General features: G+C 35.4%; 1 protein-coding gene across 6 annotated transcripts in view; it reads left to right on the forward strand.

Moving 5' to 3' along the window:
• TBC1D15 (TBC1 domain family member 15) overlaps positions 1-18,699 on the forward strand; it is an 81,871-nt gene extending 63,172 nt beyond the window's left edge. For 4 of the 6 annotated variants that reach the window (XM_025401921.1, XM_025401925.1, XM_025401922.1 and 1 more), the window contains 7 exons: positions 3,222-3,338; positions 8,222-8,322; positions 12,063-12,162; positions 12,822-12,919; positions 15,091-15,207; positions 15,733-15,819; positions 17,360-18,696. In XM_025401921.1, coding sequence (XP_025257706.1) covers positions 3,222-3,338; positions 8,222-8,322; positions 12,063-12,162; positions 12,822-12,919; positions 15,091-15,207; positions 15,733-15,819; positions 17,360-17,581 — 842 coding nt within the window. In that variant the 3' untranslated portion in view covers positions 17,582-18,696. Of the gene's footprint in view, positions 1-3,221; positions 3,339-8,221; positions 8,323-12,062; positions 12,163-12,821; positions 12,920-15,090; positions 15,208-15,732; positions 15,938-17,359 lie in introns of those variants that run through there. The other 2 variants (XM_025401920.1, XM_025401923.1) reach the window with 2 other exon arrangements.
• The last annotated feature ends 5,211 nt before the right edge of the window (positions 18,700-23,910 follow it).

The following is a 23,910-nucleotide window of genomic DNA, read 5'->3' on the forward strand; positions in this document are numbered from 1 at the left end:
CACGTGGACACAAAAAAGGAAACAGTAGACACTGGGGCTGTTTGAGAGTGAAGGGTGGTAGGAGGGTGAGGATTGAAAAACTACCTGTTGGGTGTTATGCTCATTACCTGGGTGGCAAAGCTATCTGTACACCAAACCCCCATGACACACTGGTTACCTGTGTAACAAACTTGCACATGTACCCCTTGAACCTAAAATAAAACTTGGAAGGAAAAAAAATAGATTAAATTGCCAAGGGAGTAGTACAGTTATAAAAATAAAAGCCCAAGAACTGAGCCCTGGGGCACTTTAATTTATAAGTAGGAAAAATTAGAAGATAGCAGAAGAGACTAAGTAAAGAGCCACAGAGAAACTGTGGCTATCTATTTCATAGATAGATAGAAAACATGAAAGTTTGATGTCCTAAAAGACAAGTGAAGAAAGTATTTCAAGAAAGGGTAATTGGGATGCCAAGTAAGATTATTTAAATTGACCATTGCATAGAGGAATAAGGAGATCACTGGAGATTTTGATTAAAGAAGAATTTTGATGGATTGGTGCATGTGATAACCTGATTAGAGTGAATTGAAGAGAAATGGAAGACAACTTGGAGACAATACATACAGCTCTTTCAAGGAGTTTTGCTGAAAACAGATGTAGTTTCAGAAAGTGAGCTAGCAGTTAGAGGGAAAAGTAGGATTAAGAAAGGTTTTAATGATGTTGAAAGAAATAATATAAAGTTGAATACTATGGGAATGGTCCAGTAGAAAGGAAAAACTGGTAAAGCTGAAGAGGGAGGTAATTACTAGAGTAACTAGATAAGAATTACTAGAGTCCTTGGGTAGTCAATAGGGGATGGTTCTCATGCACAAGTAGAGGGGTTGGTCTTTGCCACAGAATTAATGAAACTCATTTATAGTGTTAGGAGAGCGGGGAGACTGTATCAGTTCAAACACGGTTGTGTGGTTAGAATAGTGGGAACCTGTGGAAATTCTGTAAATAGTGTCATTTTCTCAGAAATAGGAAGCAGGGTCCTTATCTGAGTTAGGATGTGGGAGAAGATGGAGGCTTGAAGAGAAAGGAAGTATAAAATAATTTTATGAATAGGGAGTGAATGGACAAGGGAAATAGAGCAGGATTGCCAGACAGCATTCAGGATCCACTTGATGTTAGTGATGGTGAATATAAAATGGGGTCAGTTAATGTGGTTGTGTTTTTCTTCAGCCTTTTTTTTTTAGCTACATCACATTAGATGGAGAGTTAGGTTTAATAAGAGCTTTTTGTTTTTAACTGAAGTACTCCTTTTCAGAAATGGAATTTCTAGAAATAATTATAAAATAGCATTTTTATATATTACTTTTTATCCCTTTTCTGATTTTCACCTGGCTTGTCACTATTAAATATTTATACAAGAAGAAATACTGGTAGTTCATGAGAATACAAACAACTTTTTTTTACTATGTTTAAAAAACATATTAAGGCAGATACTCTGTACTGGCATTGTGGTAATATAAATTATGCTTGAGTTAATAAAAATTATGAACTTCATCAACTGTGAAATGAGACAGAAGCAGTTTCATTTTTTTTTTTTTTTTTTGAGGCAGGGTCTCGCTGTGTCGCCCAGGCTGGAGTACAGTGGTGCCATCTCAGCTTCCTGCAGCCTCAACTTCCTGGGCTCAGGTGATTCTCCCACCTCAGCCTTCTGAGTAGCTGGTACCACAAGCAAGCGTCACCATGCCTGGGTAATTTTTGTATTTTTTGTAGAGACAGGGTTTTGCCATGTTGCCCAGGCTGTTCTTGAATTCCTGGGCTTAAGCAGTCCTCCTGTTTTGGCCTCCCAAAGTGCTGGGATTATAGCCATGAGCCACTGTACCTGGCCCATTTTGACATTTTTAATTGTAATTTTACATAAATAGCATGAATTTTTTTGGTATTACTTTTGCTTATTTGAGAACTGTATCCACAATTCTGTGGGTATTTGCTTGCTTTTTAAAAATCAAATGTAGTACATTTTAACAGAAAGCTAAAATATTTGAATAATTTTTTAAATGCCGTTACAGAATCTAATTAAGCTCACATCATATCCTGTTGTTAGATTCCACTCTATTGTATCTCCTTGTCTTTTTTTTATTATTACTATTTTTGAGACAGTATCACTCTGTGGCCCATGCTGGAGTGCAGTGGTGCGATGTTGGCTCACTGCAGCCTCCGCCTCCTGGGTTCAAGCCATTCTCGTGCCGCAGCCTTCTGAGTAGCTGAGATTACAGGTGCACGCCAGCATGCCTGGCTAATTTTTGTATTTTTGGTAGACAGGGTTTCGCCATATTGGCCAGTCTGATCTTGAACTCCTCACCTCAGGTGATCCACCTGTCTCGGCATCCCAAAGTGCTGGGATTACAGGCGTGAGCCACCACACCTGACCTCCTCATCTCTTTGTAAAGAGTTTTGAGAAAGTTTTCAGATTACTCAGGTTAATTGGGGGGAGACAGTTATCACTTTTAAACAATTGATTCTACAGCAGTTTGTTTAAGTTACTTCTTCTTAATTTACTGAGAGATTCAAGTTTGGAGAATTCCTTGTAAAGTCTCTCACATCATGATGCACTTAAGCATCAGTGTTTGTGAATTGAATTGTCAGTACAACTTTGGACACACTCATGATGATGTTTCCAAATCTGTTTCTCATGAAGTCATTTCCAACTTTAATGATAATCTAAATTGTGTAGATAGGAAAATAAGGAAATAATTTGTCCTAAAGATGATTGAGACATGACAAAGAATTTGATGATACTTATAATAAATGCAGTAATTGTGAATGAAACAAATCTCTTTGATTATGCTTGATTAGGTGGTAGCTTTTTAAAATTAGTTTTCAAGTACTAGTATCTGTGACATGCATTAATGACTGGCATTTTTGTTGGTAATGCAGATTATTACTTAGTGTTGCTTTTAATTCATTGAAAATGTTTTCCACTATGCAGTTGAAAGGTTTCTATGTTTAGATAAACATTGAAAAATATTTTAAAATCTGCCTGTGAGGAGGAGGACTGATTCTTGAAAAAATTCTGAAATGTTACTTTATTGCATATTTGAAATAGAATTTGATGAATTTTTTCTTCATTAAATAAAGCTTGGTGAGTGAAATTAATAGCAAGAAAAATGACTCTGTACTTGTAAGATGTGAGCTTTATAAGAGTCTGTTTTTTGGAAGCTTTTCAAATATGTGATGATTTTCCTCTTCAGAAAAAGATGTTAACAGAACAGATCGAACAAACAAGTTTTATGAAGGCCAAGATAATCCAGGGTTGATTTTGCTTCATGACATTTTGATGACCTATTGTATGTATGATTTTGATTTAGGTAAGTTCTCCTCTAAAGTCCTAATTTTAAAAGATGTAAATATATTTACTTTAGAATTTACATTTTTAATCCAGTTAGACATGGCTAATAGCTTCATAGGCCTAGTTTTAAGAGAATTTGTTCTCCAGGGGACTGGAAACTTACAAGGCTATGGTTCTTAACCAAGGAGCCCTGGGTTGCTGCAGCAGACTAACTGGAGCACCATGGGATATTTAAAATTTTTAAGGGAATTACAGAGACATCTATAGGACACCACTCTAACTACTAGCTGAAATAGCTAAAGGTTTTAACATTAAATCATTACATTCTTTTTGATGAAGTTATGTCTTTGCAAAGCTGGGTTTTTGGCCTTGCTGTGATAAGTAACTACTATGTAAAAATAAATGATAAAAATAAATGAGGATGGTGATAGCCAGTTGAATTTCAAGGTTTGAGAAGTATTGTAGTGCTCAGTAGGTGGTAAGCTCATGGGACATGAATACTTACTCAATTGTTTTGACCTAATAGCTTAATAAATGGAGTTGTTATTTCTTTGAGACTTAGGAGTGCCTTGGGAAAAATTGCCGAGTTACTAAGGATGATAACCATGAACTGAGAAAGTTTGCAAACCATTGTTTGATATGCTTTTCCCATTGCAAAGAAAAATACTGATTGGATATCTTAGATAAGCAGTGCAAAAATTTTGTAGGGCATATAGAACTTACTCTTTTTTTGGTAAATCTCTTTACCAGAAATTTGTTGTAAGAACTGATGCCGGGGCCGGGTGCGGAGGCTCATGCCTGTAATCCCAGCACTTTGGGAGGTCAAGGCAGATGGATCACCTGAGGTCAGGAGTTCAAGACCAGCCTGGCCAACATGGTGAAACCCCGTCTCTACCAAAAATACAAAAGTTAACTGGGCTGGGTGGCACACGCCTGTAATTCCAGCTACTCGGGAGGCTGCGTCAGGAGAATTGCTTGAACCTGGGAGGTGGAGGTTGCAGTGAGACGAGATTGCACTGCATTGCACTCCAGCCTGGGTGACAGAGTGAGACTCTGTTTCCTGAAAAAAAAAAAAGAGAACTGATGGTGGAATTAGAAGTGTGAAATTACCTGGGGAAGGGACGCTAAGGGGTAGAAAACTTAAGGAACCATTATTTTAAGGGGCAAGAGAACTTAAGATGTTTATTTAAAGGACCAACAGCTTGTCTAACCATCAACCTTTGAATAAGTATAAATACTAGAAATGTTTGAGTTACCTGCTATGTGAGTGGCTTCTAGCTAAAGGATAGTGGAAATAGATGTTTTCTAGATTAGTAACGTTTGAGACATCCTTTAGAGAAGGTGGTTGGATACTTAGCACATTAAAACCAAATGAACCTTGAATTACGGGCACATTTTCTTCACTGTTATTTCTGTGTAAATTTCTCTTGGTTTCCTATATGTAAGTTAGGGGAAGATATACTCTCCGTTTTGATCTTGAGGTATCAGCCTTTTTGGTGACAGTAAGTCAAAAGTTGCAGTTTTCTTTAAAATGTAAAATGTAGTCAGTCCTGTCTATGACACCTATAATGAGCTTCAAGTTGAATTGTTGCAAGAATATTAGTAGAGTGCTTTTCAGGTTACAGAGTGCTTTCATACTTGATTTGATTTTTCATTCTCATAGCAGCCTTTTGAAAAAGGGGGGAAATAATTCTCACTTTATGAGTAAGGTTATTTTGATTTAGAGTGTGACTTATGGTCACACAAGTAAATAATTGGTCTGGGAGTAGAGACCCAGGTCTTTATTGCAGGCTGGGATTCTTACCTCTACACCTTCAGCACTTCAACCCCTTGCCATTTATTTTAGTTTCAGTTACCACTGTAGGGAATAGGACCATTCTCCTTCGGAACAGAAGGCATTGCTCCATTCTCTCAGATGGTAATTTTGAGATACGAATTCATACGTATTCTGTAGCAGGAGTTCCTGAATGCTTAATTTTCTCAGGGCATTGTCCCAAACCAGCTAACTGGATAACTTACCCTCTCGATTTGTTTATACTCATGTCGCATTCTTTCTATATAGACATTTCAGTTACCTGAAACATAGTCAAGCTTCCTGCAGATAACTGCAGGAAGCCAAGATAACTTATGTGAAGCCAAGATACTTTTTATAAAAGCAATAGACAACATTTCTTACTCTTTACTCATAGCAGAGCAACCTGGAATGTAAATTTACTCTGTCTTGTAGGTGATTTCTTATATGGAGTTTGGCTTCTTAACCCATAGGTGAGGTATAGGTGTATTTGCATCGAACACAGTCTCAGTAGGGAGGAATGAGACAAAAATTACCAAAAGTAGACAAAAGAACTTAAGGAAGTGTGACTTTGAGTTAGTGAGTGCAGATACTACAGAAAGTTTCTGTGGGTGGTATCATTACTGGATACGTAATGATGGTACTGAATAATCAATGAAAGGTTAGAGTGTAATGTTTTTTAAGAATGATTTCTGATCCTCAAGATTTTTGTTCTTTAATTTGATACTCTAAAGGATAAGCTTCAGTAACCTGGAAAATTGAACTATATGTAGTTTAAATTTTCCTTTTTGGTGTAAGCAAGTGTACACTAGGATGATAAGATGTTCATTTCTCACCTCCCTCCCACCCCCTTCCTGCAGTGAAACAAATTTGCTATGGAAGTGATTTTAGGGAAGTACTTTAGAAATTGTACTGGTGCTGATTAAGATGTGCATCATTCAGCAGTAGTGAGGAATCTGAGTATCACTAAATGCCAATTTAAACATCTTTAATCTTTCTTTAATTAAAAGGAATTTGTACATTAATTCCACCCCCCATAACCCATGAGATACCCCAAAGAACATCATGTATAAAATAAAATAGATTAAAGGCAACCAGAACATGAAGATTAATTTGACAACTTGCTTCAGCTAAGACTTAACAGAAGAAATATGGTAGTGATTCCATATGGAAACTGAAGACTTAAAGGATTAAATTGGCTTCTAAGGAATTTTTATTCATTATAACTTAATAATAAAGCACTTTTTTAAGAGAGGAAAGGTGCTTTGTAAATCTTTTGAATAGCACACTTTGAAATATTTCTGATGTAGATCGTACACAGTCAGACTCAGTACTCTTGCACTTTGTTGAATTCAGATTAGATTTCCTTCATACTTTAATTGGTTTAACCTTTATTATTTGTCATTGATTTCACTATGTCAGGTAGGAAAGTTCTGATGATAACAATTTAGTCTTCCATCTATCTTGTTCTTTTTTAAAAAGTGTACATTATTTTAGAAACCATCTGTATAAATTCGTAGAAATGATTACATGTAGATGTCTTGTCGTATGTCACTTTTGTCTAGTTTTTTTCTCTAAATGTCTTGGTAACTTCATTGTCTGGTACTGTAATAATTGGATGCCCTCCATGAGAACCCAGGTGCCCTTTTATCCTAAAGTGAGTAGAGCTGTATTTTCCCATAGGGTACAGTGTAGACAGAGTGAGGCTAATAGGACTGTGGAAAGATGTGGCGGTAGATGATTGGACAGAGGCTCACAGCAAATTGAGCTGAAACTTCATTTGTAAGGAGATTCTGAGGTGATCTGAGTGCCTCTGTCTGTTGTATGTTTGATCTGAGTTTTCTCAAGAGATTTAGTTTACCTGCCTTCTGAGATCATTTTTTAAAGTTTTCTTCCAAAACAGAGTAATGTATAGTTATGTATCATTTATATGATAGCAGAACTATTCCCTCCCTCTTTTATTAAATATTTACTTTTACATGGCTTCAGTGCAGATAGATTTTGTTGAATATAAATGTAAGCTATTGATCTGCAAATGAAAGACTATTTTCCAGACTTCCCAAGCTACCAATAAAGACATTTCTACGTGATTTTAATAAATACACAGAAGTTACCAAAGTTGAATGATAATGTTTAAGTAAAAAGGCTTAGTATAAGTTCATGTCCCTTCATTGGTTCAAGAACCTCTTAAGTCTGAAAATTTTTCAAGTCTTGAAAATTGTAAAACAAGGATAATTGAGGGTTTTATAAGAGGAAGTGAAAAAACAAGAAGTTTGACATGTTCAGGTGAAAAAGTAAAACTAACACTTTTTCTTATTTTTAAGCGAGGGATCTGACTCCTTAATTTCCTAGTTTTTCTTTTAATCGAGGGCTCTATTACTGTCACTGTTGAGAAATTATAATAACATCAAGAGATATGTAGGTAAGTGGTCACTTCAGGTACAAAATATTGATTGGATTAAGCCCAGTTGCTGACATTGGTTGGGTGTAGAGAGTAACAAAGAAAGAAGGACATAGATATGACTATTTAAAAGAGGCTCTTAATTTTGTAACTCCTGTTGTGTGAATCTAAAGGTCTGATTGTTAAAGCAGTTGAACCCAAAGTTCTTATTTTATGTGGCTTGCTCATCATAGTTTGGCATTGCTAACCACTCTGGGCTTGGAACTTTCTGCTTGATTTTTGCAACATTCTTCTCCCTTCATTTTTTTCTTTGCTTCTCTGACTGGTCTTTCTTAAACCTGTCTTTGAGTGTATACTCTTACATTTGACGTTCCTCTTGATTATCTCTTCATTCCTCTTCTGTCTCATGATGCTCTTGCACATTATTTTTAAAATATTACCCACTCTTGATAGTGTATCTGCACTGAGACACATACTAGAAGCTATATATTGCTTGACATCTCAATCTAAAACAACTCATCTTTCTTACTCATGACTAGAGTTCCTCCTCCTCATTTATATTCTTTTCTTGGTGAATATCAATGTCTACCAATTTCTGAATGCAAATGAGAAAGATACAATTTTAAGCGAAGTGGTGGTGATATGCACAGCTTTCAGAAGGATACATAAAACTTGGGTTTTTAGAGACTCTTTTTTCTTTTCTTTTTAGGATATGTTCAGGGAATGAGTGACTTACTTTCCCCTCTTTTATATGTGATGGAAAATGAAGTAGATGCCTTTTGGTGCTTTGCCTCTTACATGGACCAAATGGTAAGAACAGGGATTCCTTCCATTAAACTGATTTTGAAAATTTTAGTTGTATAATTTTATAGCGTAAGGTTGATTTTTATGTTTAGCCAACTATGATGGAACTTAAAATAATTACCTCATGCCTTTTGTTACTTTTTCTTTTTAGTAGCCTTTCAAGGTCTTAGAAATACTGGTGGTGTTTTTAATACAGGAAATAGTTTGTGTCTGTAGTATAGGAATAATCAGGATTTAATATCAGTAAATGCTTATGTTCTACTAAAGAGCCATGCGTCATTATAGAATATTGATAAAATAGATGAATTCAATTTTGTGGAATAGTTGAACTTTAATATTATCTGTTTCAGAGATAAATCTTAGTCATGCCAAGTAATATCCTTACCTTTTGTGAAGACTTTGAATTTTATCATTATAGCAACTGATTTTTCTCCAGATATGTTTGAACTATTTGTAACTCTGACACTTTCTTAGGAATTCATTGTTATTTTCCCAGAAGTATATGATTATTAGAGTTGAACTGTCTATATATACATGTTAGTACAAAGAACATTTTATCTATTATCATTGTTAAATCTTTGAGACAGAGTTCTAGGATAATAGTGCAGAGAATATTGACAGGGAAATAAAATAGAAAAGTCTCTCAAGCAATCTATTAGGAAAAAAAAAAAGGAGAAGGGGTGAGACTAAATAAAGGCATATGAAGTTCAAAGACCTGACTACATAGGTTGCTGTGTTTCTTCAAAATAAGACTAACATACTGGATGCTGGGCCTTTATGTTGGACATTGAAATGGCTTGCTTGCAAGGGGATAAACATTTTGAATCTAACCATCTGAAATATTTTCCTGTAATACAGGGTTTAACTCAGAGTTTTTGGGATACAAATGTGAAATTTGGAAGTGGTACCCTTCTCTTTTTTTCTTTACTTGTATTCTTCCCTTTTGCTTGCCTATTTTTCTTTCTCCTTCAGATTTTCCCTGCTTGTGCCCATTTCCTCAAGTCTCTTGTCCATAGATTCAACTTGTTCTCACTTCTTTCAGTTTTTTTCTAAATGTATACTTGGTAAGATTTGATAGTTTTAAAATGTTCTTTTACTGTTAAATTCATAAATATTCAAATTGGTTTTTTGCCATAAATTATTATTTTTTGATTATATGGAAGGATTATCAGTGCAGTAATTTGGTAATGTCATTGTTTGTCGTCCTTCCTTTTTTGATTGATTGATTTGTCTACCTTCTTAGTTGCATTTATTCCCAAGTGCTCTAGAAACCTGAGGCATTTATTATAAAGGTCTATATAGCTGATACCAATTACATAAAAACTGTTGTGTGCCTTCCTTGTGTTTTTGTTGTTTATTCTCTTTTCACCAGAGTTAGTATGTTCCTTGATAAAAGGGATTATATCTTTGTTTCACTGGTAGCATACCAGAATTTTCCTAATGCCTGACATGAGGTTGTTCAACAGATTTTTGTAGAACAAACACGTGAATCTTTCCCCAGTGATTAGTTTAAATTGCTATAGTAGATATTCTAAAAAATATAAAAATAAAGCTAAGATGAACATACTGTAATTAGGATTGTGCAATAAGTTTTCAATAAAACTAAGCCAATATTGGCATGTAAATATATATTGACATATAATGCCACATACATACATGCATACACGTGTGTATATAGATCTCATGTAAAGACTGCCTTCTGAACATGTGTAATAAACACTTTATAGTCTGTCATTTTTTGTGTATGAAGGTTCAGTTTCTTTGTTCTATCATTTTCACAGTAAATGCTCTCGTGTTTGCGTTTTCCATTAAGGATGTTCTGTGGATTTTTCTAGTCTTTATTCTAAAAAGTTATCTTCTTAGTATATTGTCTGCTAACATCTTTTCTTTCATAATGTTTCAATAATGAGAGGGCAATACGTGGCAATCAAAATAACCTGTATGATTTTTTTTTCACTGCATTGCCTTTGTTTGATGTCCCTAAATCTGTGCTGCTGTTTCTTGATTCTTTGTTTTTGTTTTATAGCTTTACTTCATGTAAGTTTGTACTACTTTTGTGGTGGCTGAACCTAATGTCCATAAATTTACTTTTATTGATGTTTACTTACATCTAATGTAGGTCTAAGCATAGACTTTGTTATTATGGAAATACAAAGTACAAGTGATCTGATGAACTTTGTTATATCCATCATCCATTTTGCCATATAGTTTTAGTTCCTTTCTCCTCTCCATCTCGCCCTCCCCTGCCCCATACAGAGACACTTATTTACAGACACATTTGAAGCCCTTTGTATATCCATTGTTGATCCCACTCTCCCTTCTCCAGGAGTAACCACTTTTTCAAATATGGTGTCTGTCATTATGAATATGCTTCTTTTTTACAGCAGAGTGGGTAGCAAATGGCTATGCCATGTTAGTTTTCCCAAATCAGCTCTAGTCTTTGGCTATGTCACAGTAAGAATGATCCTGTTAATCAGAGTTGATTCTGCCCCTTCTCTATAGGTCTCTCTGGTAAATGTGGAGGAACTATATCCTAAAGCCTTGAGTTAGTCTGTTAATAAACGGTTTTCAAAATTATTAAAGAGAAACAGCTTTTTGAGAATTAATAGACTTAATTTTTTTTAAACTAAAGAATGAATTGTTTCTAATGTGATAGTTGTATTAAAGCACTATTGCACTGTAAAAGTGAAAAAGTAAGTGTGAAGGAGGAAATGTTTTTCTAAGGCTTTCACTAGGTTAGGGTTAGGTTACCCCAGAGGGATTGGGATTGGGATTGAGTTAAAGAGATCCAAATCATTTAAGAAGCCTTTCAGAGCTTCTGTTTTGGTGCCTTCTGGCCCCTTGACTCAGGTGTTGGTGGGGAGTCTACTCAACTGTGAAGATTGCTTAAAGCGTATGAACCCCAGCAGTTCTCAAACTTTGTGACCTCAGGGCCCCTTCACACTCTCCCATATTATTGAAGAACTGAAAGAGTTTTTGTTTATGTGGATTCTATCTGTTGATGTTTATGTGAAAAATTAATACTGAGAAACTTGTATTCATTTATTAATTCATTAACAACACATTCTACCTTAACATAGATTACATTTTTTAATGAAAAGTAACTTTTCCTAATGAAAAATTTACTGACACAGAGATTGTTTTAAATTTTTCATTTTTAAAAATGTCTGGTTTAATAGAAGACAGCTGAATTTTCACATTTGCTTCTGTGTTCAGTCTGTATCGTGCATCATACAGCCTTTGCACTTGTGAAAGAATTTAAGTACAAAATCCAGATAATATTTTAATATTGTTGGTTTTGACTTTATGGATTTTCCAGTGTCAGCAAACCTAAGAAGTAATTCTTTAAAATGAAATACATATTAACCCTAAAATTAATTTTATTACATGTAATTTGAAGGAGTATTTAACAGTGGAAAGAATTTGTGTGTTTCTTTCACCAAGTCTTTTATGCTGTGTAAGAAATAAATAGTCAGTCAGCAGTTGCTGTGTCTACATTTTTCTTTATCTAAGTCAAATGAATAGAGGAAAAAATAATCCTTAGTTTTGAGAGCAAGGATTCTTTCTCTTTACTTTCCCTTTTAGTGTTGCATTAGTTTTTTGGTTAGTTACACATTTTTTAAGATAACCAGTGTGGTATAAGTTCAACATTTGTCCTTGGACATCATGTTTTAGTTATCAGTCATTATGTACTATAAAATATTTATGAAATATTACTTGTATAATAAAACTACTTCCTTTTAAAGCATCAGAATTTTGAAGAACAAATGCAAGGCATGAAGACCCAGCTAATTCAGCTGAGTACCTTACTTCGATTGTTAGACAGTGGATTTTGCAGTTACTTAGGTAAGTTTAGTGAATCAGAACTATACCCAGCAAATTGTAGAGTAATGCATAGAAAAAAATGTAAAGAACTCTTTAAAGAAGCCAGGTGCAGTGGCTCATGCCTATAATCCCAGCACTTTGGAAGCCACGGAGGGAGGATTACTTGCACCCAAGAGTTTGAGACTAGCCTGACTAGCACAGTGAGACCCCATCTCTATAAGGAAAAAAAAAAAAAAATGCCGGCTGTGGTGATGCATGCCTGTAGTCCCAGCCACTCAGGAGGCTGAGGTGAGAGAATTACCTGAGCCCAGGAGATTGAGGCTACAGTGAACTGTGATCACTCCATGCACTCCAACCTGGATGAATAGCAAGACCGTGTCTCAATAAAAAAGAACTTAAAGACATATATAGTCTACTGCACTTTCTTCGGTCCATAAAAGTGTGGGACCAAACTCATTGTATGATTCTGCCTTAAACTTGATTCATAAAATGTATTATTTGTTAGTTTTTAAAAACAAGTCAGCCTTCAAGTTTGAAATGATTCCTTAACGTAGAAGACAAATGTATAGGGCTTGAATTGCCTAAGATGCATAGGAAAATTAGAGAAAAGTAACTGTATTCTGACGTAATTAGCATGAGAATAAGTCGTATATGTGTATGTGTTTTTTTCTTCTGCATAGAATCTCAGGACTCCGGATACCTTTATTTTTGCTTCAGATGGCTTTTAATCAGATTCAAAAGGGAATTTAGTTTTCTAGATATTCTTCGATTATGGGAGGTAAGTCCTTAAATTATTATGCAAATGTGATATTTATTATGAAAAGAAACAATTTATTCTGTAGAGTATAAATGGATTATGATAGCCTTACTGAAATATCTAAGGCAAGTATGTTCCAGAATTCTGATGAACTGGTAGCCTCTTCTTAAAAATTAGTCTCATACTGAATATTTGGTCATTTGGAACTTCATTCTTCAAATTACAGTCTCTGTGAGATTTGGGGCCAAGAGGTATCCCAGAACAAGTTCTCTAGACCATTTATTTGCTGCCTTTGTTCTTCCTTTGAGACACTTGACTTTATGTGAGGCTTTGCCACATCTGTTATAGAGGATTTTCTTATGTTTTTGGTGTACTCCTTTTATTCCATTTTTTACCCAAGGCAACTCTTTATTTTTTCAACTCTTAGGTTCAGGGAGTAGATGTGCAGATTTGTTACATAGGTAAATTGCATGTTGCTGAGGTTTAGTGTGTGAATGATTCCATCACCCAGGTAGTGAGCATAGTACCCAATAGGTAATTTTACATCCCATGTTTCCCTTACACCATCCCCCCATGTGTAATCACTATTGTTTATTTTTCCAGGGCAACCTTTAATGAAAAACCAAATCATTTCACATTTTCTTAAGTATTTGTTAATAATAAATCAGTGTGCTTTTTTTTTTTTTTTTTTTTTTTTAAGAGAAGGGGTCTTGCTATGACTGATCTTGAATTCCTGGACTCAAATAATCCTCTTGCCTTCAGCCTTATAAGTAGCTGGGACTACAGGTGTATGCCACTGTGTCCAGCCTGGTGTGCTTTTTAATAGAATGCTGGTATAATGATTGGTCATACCTTAGGATAACAGAAATTCTTCCAAGGAAAGAATTGGGAGATAATCCATTTTGATAGTAAATACAACTTTATACAGTGGAACTCTAGTGGTCTCTGAGGTTTTTATAGCTGGAAATGGATTCCTATACTATTGATGGCTGTACTACCATTAGACAAGGCATTGTGCTGGTTACAAGTTAAAAGTGGATTGCTTTGTGCTCACTTCCTCTGTTCTGAAATTAGGAGTAAAACCCACATGCTCTGTATCTGGAATCATACTTAAATGTTTATCAGTTTTGTTAAATTAGTATCTTAATTTGGGAGTTAAAAATGGGTTAATTCATTTATGTCTAGTGTTCCATTATTGGAACGCTAAGCATGTGGGAGTTGTTTATATCCTGCTGCTCAAGATCATCACCAAGTTCTGATTGAAAAATTGAAAAAATTGCAACTTCAGGCATAAATGGGTTTTAAAGGATGAATTAAGAATATTATTACCACATAGCTAGAATAACTCCTCAATCTGTGTTTACTAAATAAATTCAAACTTTTAATGAAACTTTGAAGTTAATTGCATTATAATTAAACTTTCAACAATTGGGTTTAGTTTGAAAATTATTCAACTGGATTTACTCCTTTTGAAAGAAGTAAACACATTTCAGGTATGCTCTAATGGTATGGTTTGTGTGGATGTTTTTATGTTTCCAGAAAAGATGTTATTAGGTACATGAAGGAGGGGGAAATTAAGACCCTAAATTCAAGGATATTATCTGTATTTAGGAACAGCTGAGCTATTGATGAAGCATTTTATATGTTTGGTTATAAATTTGGGGCAGTTAATTCAGTTATTGTCACAATCAGGGATAAAATGTGATACAAGGGTTTTACGTATTTAGAATGGAGAGCTACCTTTGGGTGTTTCTGATTCCATGTAGTATGTAACTGAACCTTTTTTATTTCCAGGACTTAGCTTTAGTCTTTTTTTCAGATCACAGTGAGAAACTGATACTTTGGAAAAATATTGAAAATACATCTAACCCTTACACGTTAACCTTGTGGCTGTAGGTCCTGCATTAATAACATTTATCATACTGGTTAAGCTCAGTAATTTACTTAATATAGTTATCTTAACCGCATTTAGAGTATATCATATTCATATAATATTAAACTTGATGATAGTTACTTTGTAGGTGAAGGTAAGACTCTCGTTCCCCTCATTTCCTAGCTAGAAAAACCTTGGGCTACCCTAAACAGGCAACATCTACTTTGCATAGAAGTCATTCAGTGTTCAGAATTCTATCTGTGAGGAAAATGTTTTAGAATTGATACAGTTTGCAAAATAGTTCTTCTGCCTTCTATAGGTAATGTGGACCGAACTACCATGTAAAAATTTCCATCTTCTTCTCTGTTGTGCCATTCTGGAATCAGAAAAGCAGCAAATAATGGAAAAGCATTATGGCTTCAATGAAATACTTAAGGTAGTTATTCCTTTAATTCAGATTTTAGTGTTCTGGTTCTTCTGTTTGGTGGTCCTGATATACAGAACATTTCCTTGGAACATTATTAAATCTCTTGAATAACTTAAATTGTGTCAGTAACAATGCTAGGAATGACTATCTGAGAATGACAGTTCCAATACACATTGGCCAGTTATTTTTACCTGGCTAATTAGGAAGAAAAGGAAATTCAACAAATGCTCTTTTATGTAGTTTAGTTTTTCAAAAATTAATTGTCTTTTGATTAAAACTTTGAGATGTCAGACTTGGGAGAGCTGCTGGATTTAATGTTCCTTATATAAGACTATTAGCTAGTCTTTAGCTTTAAAACTTGGAATAACCTAAAGAAAGATACATGGAATTTCCTATGTATTTGTAGTATATGAATGTTTTTGTTTTAAGGATTTTGTCTGCAGTGAAATATAACTGGTAATCAGTTGTTTGTATAATAGAATATAATAGTGTATTCACTTTTGATTATCATTTTATTTTGTTGATACTTTTTAGCATATCAATGAATTGTCCATGAAAATTGATGTGGAAGATATACTATGCAAGGCAGAAGCAATTTCTCTACAGATGGTAAAATGCAAGGTATACAGTGTTTCAAGTAATTGCAAGATTTGTTTGTTTTTGGTGGGTTGAGATCAAGAAAGATTTTTCTTCTTGGAAATAAAATAGCAATTTTAGTAAGTTGAGGGCAGACAAAGTATTGACTGGCTTATTGTTTGCTGTTCTAGATTTACAGCACTTAATTGAAAACAGTTGACTAATTATGGCAGATAGGAAACAGCTAATAATAAGGCAAAATGATAAAAGTAATGAAAATATTTCTATAACAATTTAAGAGGCTGTAAAATTTCAGCAATGATATATTACCCAGTTGAGCTCGTGAATACAGAATAGGTTCTCATATTAAATATGCAGAATCTCTAAATAAAAATGAATGCTAATCAAAAATAATTAAATCAGTATTATTTAGCCTGTGTCACTTATATTAGTCAAGTTATTAATTATTTAAAAACAAGGCAAATTTGATATATTATCTGAATTTGAACCAAAGCAGTGTACTTTTGGTGTGTTTTGGCTTTTTCTTTTTTTATTAAGAGAAAGGGCCTTGCTAAGTTGCCCAAGCTGGCCTTGAACTCCTGGGCTCAAGTGATCCTCCTGCCTTAGTTTCCTGAGTAGCTGGGATTACCGGTGCATGCCCACCTCATGACTTTGTTTTTTTTTTTTTTTTTTTTTTGAGACGGAGTCTCATTCTGTTGCCCAGGCTGGAATGCAGTGGCGTGACCTCGGCTCACTGCAGCCTTCTCCTCCTGAGTTCAATCAATTCTCCTGCCTCAGCTTCCTGAGTAGCTAGAATTACAGGCGCCCACTACCATGCCTGGCTAATTTTTGTATTTTTAGTAGAGACGAGGTTTCACCATGTTGGCCAGGTTGGTCCCGAATTCCTGACTTCAGGTGATCCACCCACCTCGACCTCACAAAGTGCTGGGATTACAGGCGTGAGCCATCACGCCCGACGATGACTTTGCATTTTTTTTTTTTTTAAATACTTTAAGTTCTAGGGTACATGTGTACAACATGCAGGTTTGTTACATAGGTATACATGTGCCACGTTGGTTTGCTGCACACATTATGACTTTGCATTTTTATGAAAATTCTTGCTTAGTCCTTGTATCATTTGTTCATGGATCCAAACTGTTACTTGGTTCAGTTCTACAAACATTTATTTGATACCTGTTCTCTTCCAAAGCATGTCAATGAGATACTTCTTGCCTTTGAAGAACTTTGTTTACTGAAAGAGACAGATGGTCTAAGTAAGATATTATTACAAAAAGTAGAAAGAGATAAATGCCAAATATTAGGACATGCTATGTTTGTGGGAATGTGGAGGTGGGATGGAGAGTGACTAATTTGGAAGATACCCAAGAACCACTTAGGGAAAGAAAGGTGGTTAGCATTTCATTTGGAGCTGAGAAAAAAGTTGTGAGAAGGGTACATGACATTCACATTGTTAGGACAAATGCTCAGATTCTGGAATCAATGTAGTCTTAAACAGAAGGGTTACTTTTTGGTTATTTTTCCTCTGTAGTGAAATATGGTTTTGAGTTTGATTTTTCATATCCAGGAATTGCCACAAGCAGTCTGTGAGATTCTTGGGCTTCAAGATAGTGAAGTTACAACACCAGATTCAGACATTGGTGAAGACGAAAATGTTGTCATGACTCCTCGTCCTACATCTGCGTTTCAAAGTAATGCCTTGCCTACACTCTCTGCCAGTGGAGCCAGAGATGACAGTCCAACACAGATACCAGTGTCCTCAGATGTCTGCAGATTAACACCTGCATGATCACTATTCTTGCTTTTTTGGGAAGAGACACTTTGTTGCAACTCTTTTTCAAGTACTTGAAAGTTGAAAATTTAAAATCTTGGTATTGATCATGCTTTAAGGTTTATGTAAAGAAAGTGTACTGATGTTCTTACATTAAAGCTTTACAAAGATTTAAACTAATTATTTTTGTAGTTACTTCTACCAAATAGCCTTTCCTTTTCGATAACATTCCTGAGTATTTTTATAGCCAAGTACATTTTATTTTCTTGCTGATGAACTGGAATTGGATAAATATCGCAAGTGGATGAGTTGGAAATTATGCACTTTGAAAAACATTCGCTTTGTTTACTCTAAGTTTATTGGGTTTGGGATTTGATTAAATTAAATGTGGAGGCTTTCTATAGCATTCTAAGCTGAGACGTAGATTGTTACTCATAATGAAATAAAAAATAAAAATAAAAGGATTTTTTTCTCTATTGTTTACAACAATACTCAGCTTAAATATTTATGCTGGTCGAATGTGATTTAAATTGGACATTTTCATCAATGCAGTCTAATGTGTAGATAAATAATTATTTCAACCATAATAAGTGGATTGGCAGTGTATTTTTTACATTGAACTTTTCTTCACTTGTATATAAAGATTATATATAAGTACTTATTTATGAGTATAAGAAAGGTTAGGCATATTTTCATTAACTGAATAAACTTGATTTATATAACCTGGTTTATCAAAATTTAACATGGCTTCAATATGAGATCTTTTTCAAAACTATTTTCTTAGACATTTATTTCATGAGATTATGTTCAACCCTGTACCTGGTATAATTTTAAAATTAATTGCTTGTAACCTCACTTTACTAATAATGTTTATTATCTTTCCTAATAATGCATTAACTGATTAATCAGATATATAAATTTTTATAAAGTACTCTTTGCAAAAAGCTTATTTGAAAACTTTCTAGATGCTCTCATGAGTCTCAAAATAATAATTTTTGTATGTGCACAAAGCTGTTGTTTTTACCATGCAGTACTGCATGATTTTAAGTTATGTGGAATTAACATAACTTACTTTGGTTTAATTGTAAGTTGTTAACTCCTGTATATATCATTAAAATAAATTTGAAGTTGAAGTAGTGTTTTTAGTTAAATTATACTTAGAAATAGTCTGCTATTTTTTTTTTTTTTTTGAGACAGTCTTGCTCTGTTGCCCAGGCTGGAGTGCAGTGGCACAATCCCGGCTCTCTGCAGCCTCCACCTTCTGGGTTCAAGCGATTCTCGTGCCTCAGCCTCCCGAGGAGCTGGGACTACAGGCTTGTGCCATCGCGCCCAACTAATTTCTGTATTTTGAGTAGAGACGGGGTTTCGCCATGTTGGCCAGCCTGGTCTCGAACTCCTGACCTCAAGTGATCCACTTGTCTCAGCCTCCCAAAGTGCTGAGATTACAGGTGTGAGCCACTGTGCCCGGCTAATTCTTTAATAGAAGAAAAAACATCCAAGATGGACCTCAGTTCATCTCATTTTTATGTGATTAAAATGATCATCTGAATAAGTTATGGAAATGAAAAACATCCCTTTTAAAACAAAAAAATTTTTCATTAGCATGGAAATGGGCACAGTGTTGCCTTGAAGGATATAGTTATTTGACTCTGTAAAACAACTTACTGCAAGTGATGCTAATAGTGTAAAGAAAAAAATTGTGCAGTTTTTTTTTTTTTTGAGACGGAGTCTCGCTCTGCCGCCCAGGCTGGAGTGCAGTGGCCGGATCTCAGCTCACTGCAAGCTCCGCCTCCCCATTTCACGCCATTCTCCTGCCTTAGCCTCCCGAGTAGCTGGGACTACAGGCGCCCGCCACCTCGCCCGGCTAGTTTTTTGTATTTTTTAGTAGAGACGGGGTTTCACCGTGTTAGCCAGGATGGTCTCGATCTCCTGACCTCGTGATCCACCCGTCTCGGCCTCCCAAAGTGCTGGGATTACAGGCTTGAGCCACCGCGCCCGGCCAAAAGTTGTGCAGTTCTAAAATGGTCCTAGAGATAGACTTTTTTCCTCCAAGAAAGTTAGGGAACAAAATGAACTTTTTTCCTAGTTGAGCATTAACTGACAATCACAACAGTAGAACCGTTGGAGATTTTAGTTTTTAATATTACGTGTATTATCTTTCATCAGTTAATAATGAGTAAGCCTATTCAGAAAAAGAACATAAACTGATCAAAAACCCAGCATCTCCAGCCTTTCATTTCCTGCTATTCAGGAAATTGCTTGGAACATCTTGATGTCCTCCTTGTTCTTCCTGGACAGTGACTTTTTGGGAGTTTTGCTACTGCATAATGTGATACCCACTTCAGATTTTTTTTTTTTAATCTTAATACATTTAGTAAGTTGAACTTCTGTTAAGTTTTATTACAAAACTACTTGTTAAAACAATTTTTACTAAACTGCATTTCTATCTAGCATATTTTTTATATGGAAGTGATAGTATAGTATAGTTCTGGAAAAAGTCTTCATCAGTCCACAGAGTCTAGTTAGCAAATACTATGTGCTATTAAGATTGCTAAAATATATAGTTCAGGTATATTTACTAGTTTTTTTTAAAGGTTTGTTTTCACAAGATGCTCTGTCCCCACCCTTATAACATGTAAAATATGTGCTATATTATGTGGTAAAGTTGTTAAAAGTCAGTTTCTAGGCCGGGCGCGGTGGCTCAAGCCTGTAATCCCAGCACTTTGGGAGGCCGAGACGGGCGGATCACGAGGTCAGGAGATCGAGACCATCCTGGCTAACACGGTGAAACCCCGTCTCTACTAAAAAATACAAAAAACTAGCCGGGCGAGGTGGCGGGCACCTGTAGTCCCAGCTACTCGGGAGGCTGAGGCAGGAGAATGGCGTAAACCCGGGAGGCGGAGCTTGCAGTGAGCTGAGATCCGGCCACCGTACTCCAGCCTGGGCGACAGAGCGAGACTCCGTCTCAAAAAAAAAAAAAAAAAAAATTCAGTTTCTAACATTAACTGTTAAAAGTACAGATGATCTAACTTATGATGATTTGACTTACAAACTTTCAACTAAATTTATGATGGTTTTAAAGCAGTACATTGAATAGAAACCATACTTTGAGTACCCATACAGCCATTTTTCACTTTTACTACAATATTCTATAAATTACATGAGATATTTAACACTTTGTTATAAAATAGGCTTTATGTGTTAGATGATTTTGCCCAAATGTAAACTAATGTAGTGTTCTGAGCATGTTTAAGGTAGGGTAGGCTAAGCTATGTTTGGTAGGTTAGATGTATTAAAAGCATTTTTTATTAATGATGTCTTCAGTTTATGATATGTTTATCGGAACATAACCTCAATAGAAGTTGAAATGCATATGTATTTTCAATTCTGGCATGAATCTCTGGGAACCTTTTGCATTTAAGAACCTCCCCATTTTAATAATTTCATGGGTCTAAGATTCTTCATCTGTTTATAAGGAACTTTAGTCTTAGTGATTAGATACTAATTTTTTTTTTGAGCAGTAAAAAAGCCTTTTGGGACAGATAATGAGTGATTGTTATGAACTTGACATTGCCAAGAAATTTTATAGAGGGAGGCGGATGAATTCTTATGTGAAATTCACATATAAGCATGCCCATTATTAAAGAGTTTGTATAAAGTAACCCTAAATGTTTATTGAAGAACCTACAGTTCAACTGACTTATGTGCAGATATGTACCAGGAGAACATCATTCTAGCTTGGGCATCTTTTTGGGGTTTTCAGAAGATCCAGGAACCTCACTGTATGCAAAGTCTTGTGGGGGTACCTCCATGTTTTTGGAGGCAGGTCACATAGTTTCTGAAAGTGTTCTCTGTTTTTCCTCAAATGTTGGTAACCATTGTTACAAGTTATCTACCAGAATAGTAACAATGTATAACTTATGCTAATGATTTTGTGTGCTGAGCTCCCATTAATTAAAATATCTTCAGAGTGCTTGTTTCCAGATCCTTGGTCTGTACTATTAAGATATATGTCCAGGTGCTACTTCAGGCTTACAGAATCAGAGTCTTTGGAAGTCAGATCAGGAATCTGCATTTTTAACAAGCATCTAGGTAATTTCCTGAGCCCCCTGAAGCTAGAGCACTACCATTATATATTGTATTTCATATGGTAATCTTTTGATTTATGGCTAAGTGGACAATTCCCTTAGTTTTTAAAAAGATTGTTCCTTGATTTTCTAAAATGGATTTGCTCTAGTTCTGGTCGCCATTTTTAGTAAAAAGTGATGACAGCTCAGCCTGTTATATGTAGGTTTCTCCTCATTTCTTACTTTCTGAAGAAAATTAAGCTTTTTATGTCACTTCTGAGCACGAAACAAGATTAAATTATTGGAATCTGAAAGGCTTCCATCAGTACCTAATGTCATTACCTGATACTAAGTATCTGTACTTGGACATATGTATATACACTGCCATTTAAATGATGCAACCATATTTGGCTTGTTCTTCCTTTGGGATCTTATGAGGAATTTAAGTTGTGTATATTTGAGCAGTTTTCTAATTACAAATGCTACCCCATTGTTGTAAGCAGTTTTCTATTTTTCAGGCCATCCATCTTGACACAGGGAAAAACGGTGTGTTACCCTTAGATAGAAAGGTTGGGGGAGTGTCTACAGTTGTACTGGACATCCACACTCTTTTTTGATATCCACAGCACTTCTTTCAGCCACCTGGGAAATTACACTGTTTATGAAATCAATGTTTAAAAGAAGTGATTATAAACGAAAGTCTTCTAAGAACAATCAGGAATCAGGAATATGGTTTTTGCCTGATGTGATTCAATCCCTATTCATGAAATCAGGATGTTAGAATAATAGGAAGTGAGCTATTAAATTTGCCTCTCCCTCTCAAGGGATCTGGATAGTATATTGCTCCTCACATACCTCTGTCTCTGTAAAAGGTGACAGAATGAAAAGAAATTCCAGTAAGCTTTGCTGCGATCATTGAGCAGCAGTCTAGTTTAGCTTTTTTAATTAAAAAGACCTATTAACTTCTGAGAGGGACTTTTGCTGTGACAGTCAATAATGTTTCCAACATCACACTAGTCTTACTGGAAGCACAGAACCCAGTGGGTTGGTAGACTGCTTTGAAAATACAAATAGGGCTGTTTTTCTATGGCTTTGAGTGTTGTTTTCCCTGATTGTGTAGGTACTGGAATCTCTTCCATTGGTGTCACTGACTCGCTTTGCAAAGCAAGTTGCTCTCCAGTAGGACAGCCATCATGGTTCTTCTGAATGTCAGCATTAACACTGCATGCTACAGTCACTGTCGGGGGCATGGGTATGGAGTATGTACCCAACGATTTTGGCCACATGCTTTTTTTGTTAACTAAGTCAAGTCTTAAATGAGCCAAATGTAGTGTTTGCTGACTAGGAAGTAAGTCATTGGAAATTAACAGTATTTAGGCTGTGCATGGTGGCTCATGCCTGTGATCCCAGTACTTTGGGAGGCTGAGATGGGAGTATTGCTTGAACCCAGAAGTTTAATGTTACATTGAGCTATGATGGTGCCACTGCACTCCAGCCTGGGAGACAGAGCAAGACCCTATCTCTTAAAAAAAAAAAAAAGTTAACAGCATCTAACCCTAATAAATTATATAGAAATTAAATTGTTAGGTTTTTGGAGTGAAATTTAAGTTCTTTTAGTTTTTGTACTTTTACAAGTAATGCTATTATAAACATATCGATGCCCCCTTAGACACTTCTTCCCCCAAATGGACAATATCCACTCTTCTTTTGCACATCAAGGTGTAAAGTGAAGTCTAAAAGGTGAATTTTTTAAACTTGCTCAAATATTTGTCCCAAAGTTATTCAAAAGTTGAGTAACTTTGGGACAAATATTCTTCTTTGATTAACAGAGCTTTTAAGCATTCTGTATAAAAGCTTAAGACTTCTTAAAGGAGGAGAAACTATCATGGTTCTCACTAGTTTCCTCCACATCCTACTAACTAATAATGTTTTTCTAAACTAACCTTTGAACTTTCTGTGGAGGATGACTGTTGCCAAAGTTTTATTGACAAGTGAAGACAGAGGAGAAAAGAATCCTTTTCATTGACATTTCATACCTGAAAAGCGCTTCATAAGCTACAGCTTACATAATGGATGGGTTGTCTTGGCAAAGGCACATCTTAGGGATGGAATTTAAGAAATAAGAATGTGGTCAGTTCAGATGACAGAATCCTGAAGCCATCAGTCAGACACAGTAGAATCCTTCCCCGATTAAAATTGCTTTTATCAAAAGGCAGGCAATAACTGATACTGGTGAGGATGTGGAAAAAGGGGAACTCTCATACACTGTTGGTGGGAATG

Source organism: Theropithecus gelada, chromosome 11 (assembly GCF_003255815.1).
Source record: "Theropithecus gelada isolate Dixy chromosome 11, Tgel_1.0, whole genome shotgun sequence".
Classification (NCBI taxonomy): domain Eukaryota; kingdom Metazoa; phylum Chordata; class Mammalia; order Primates; family Cercopithecidae; genus Theropithecus; species Theropithecus gelada.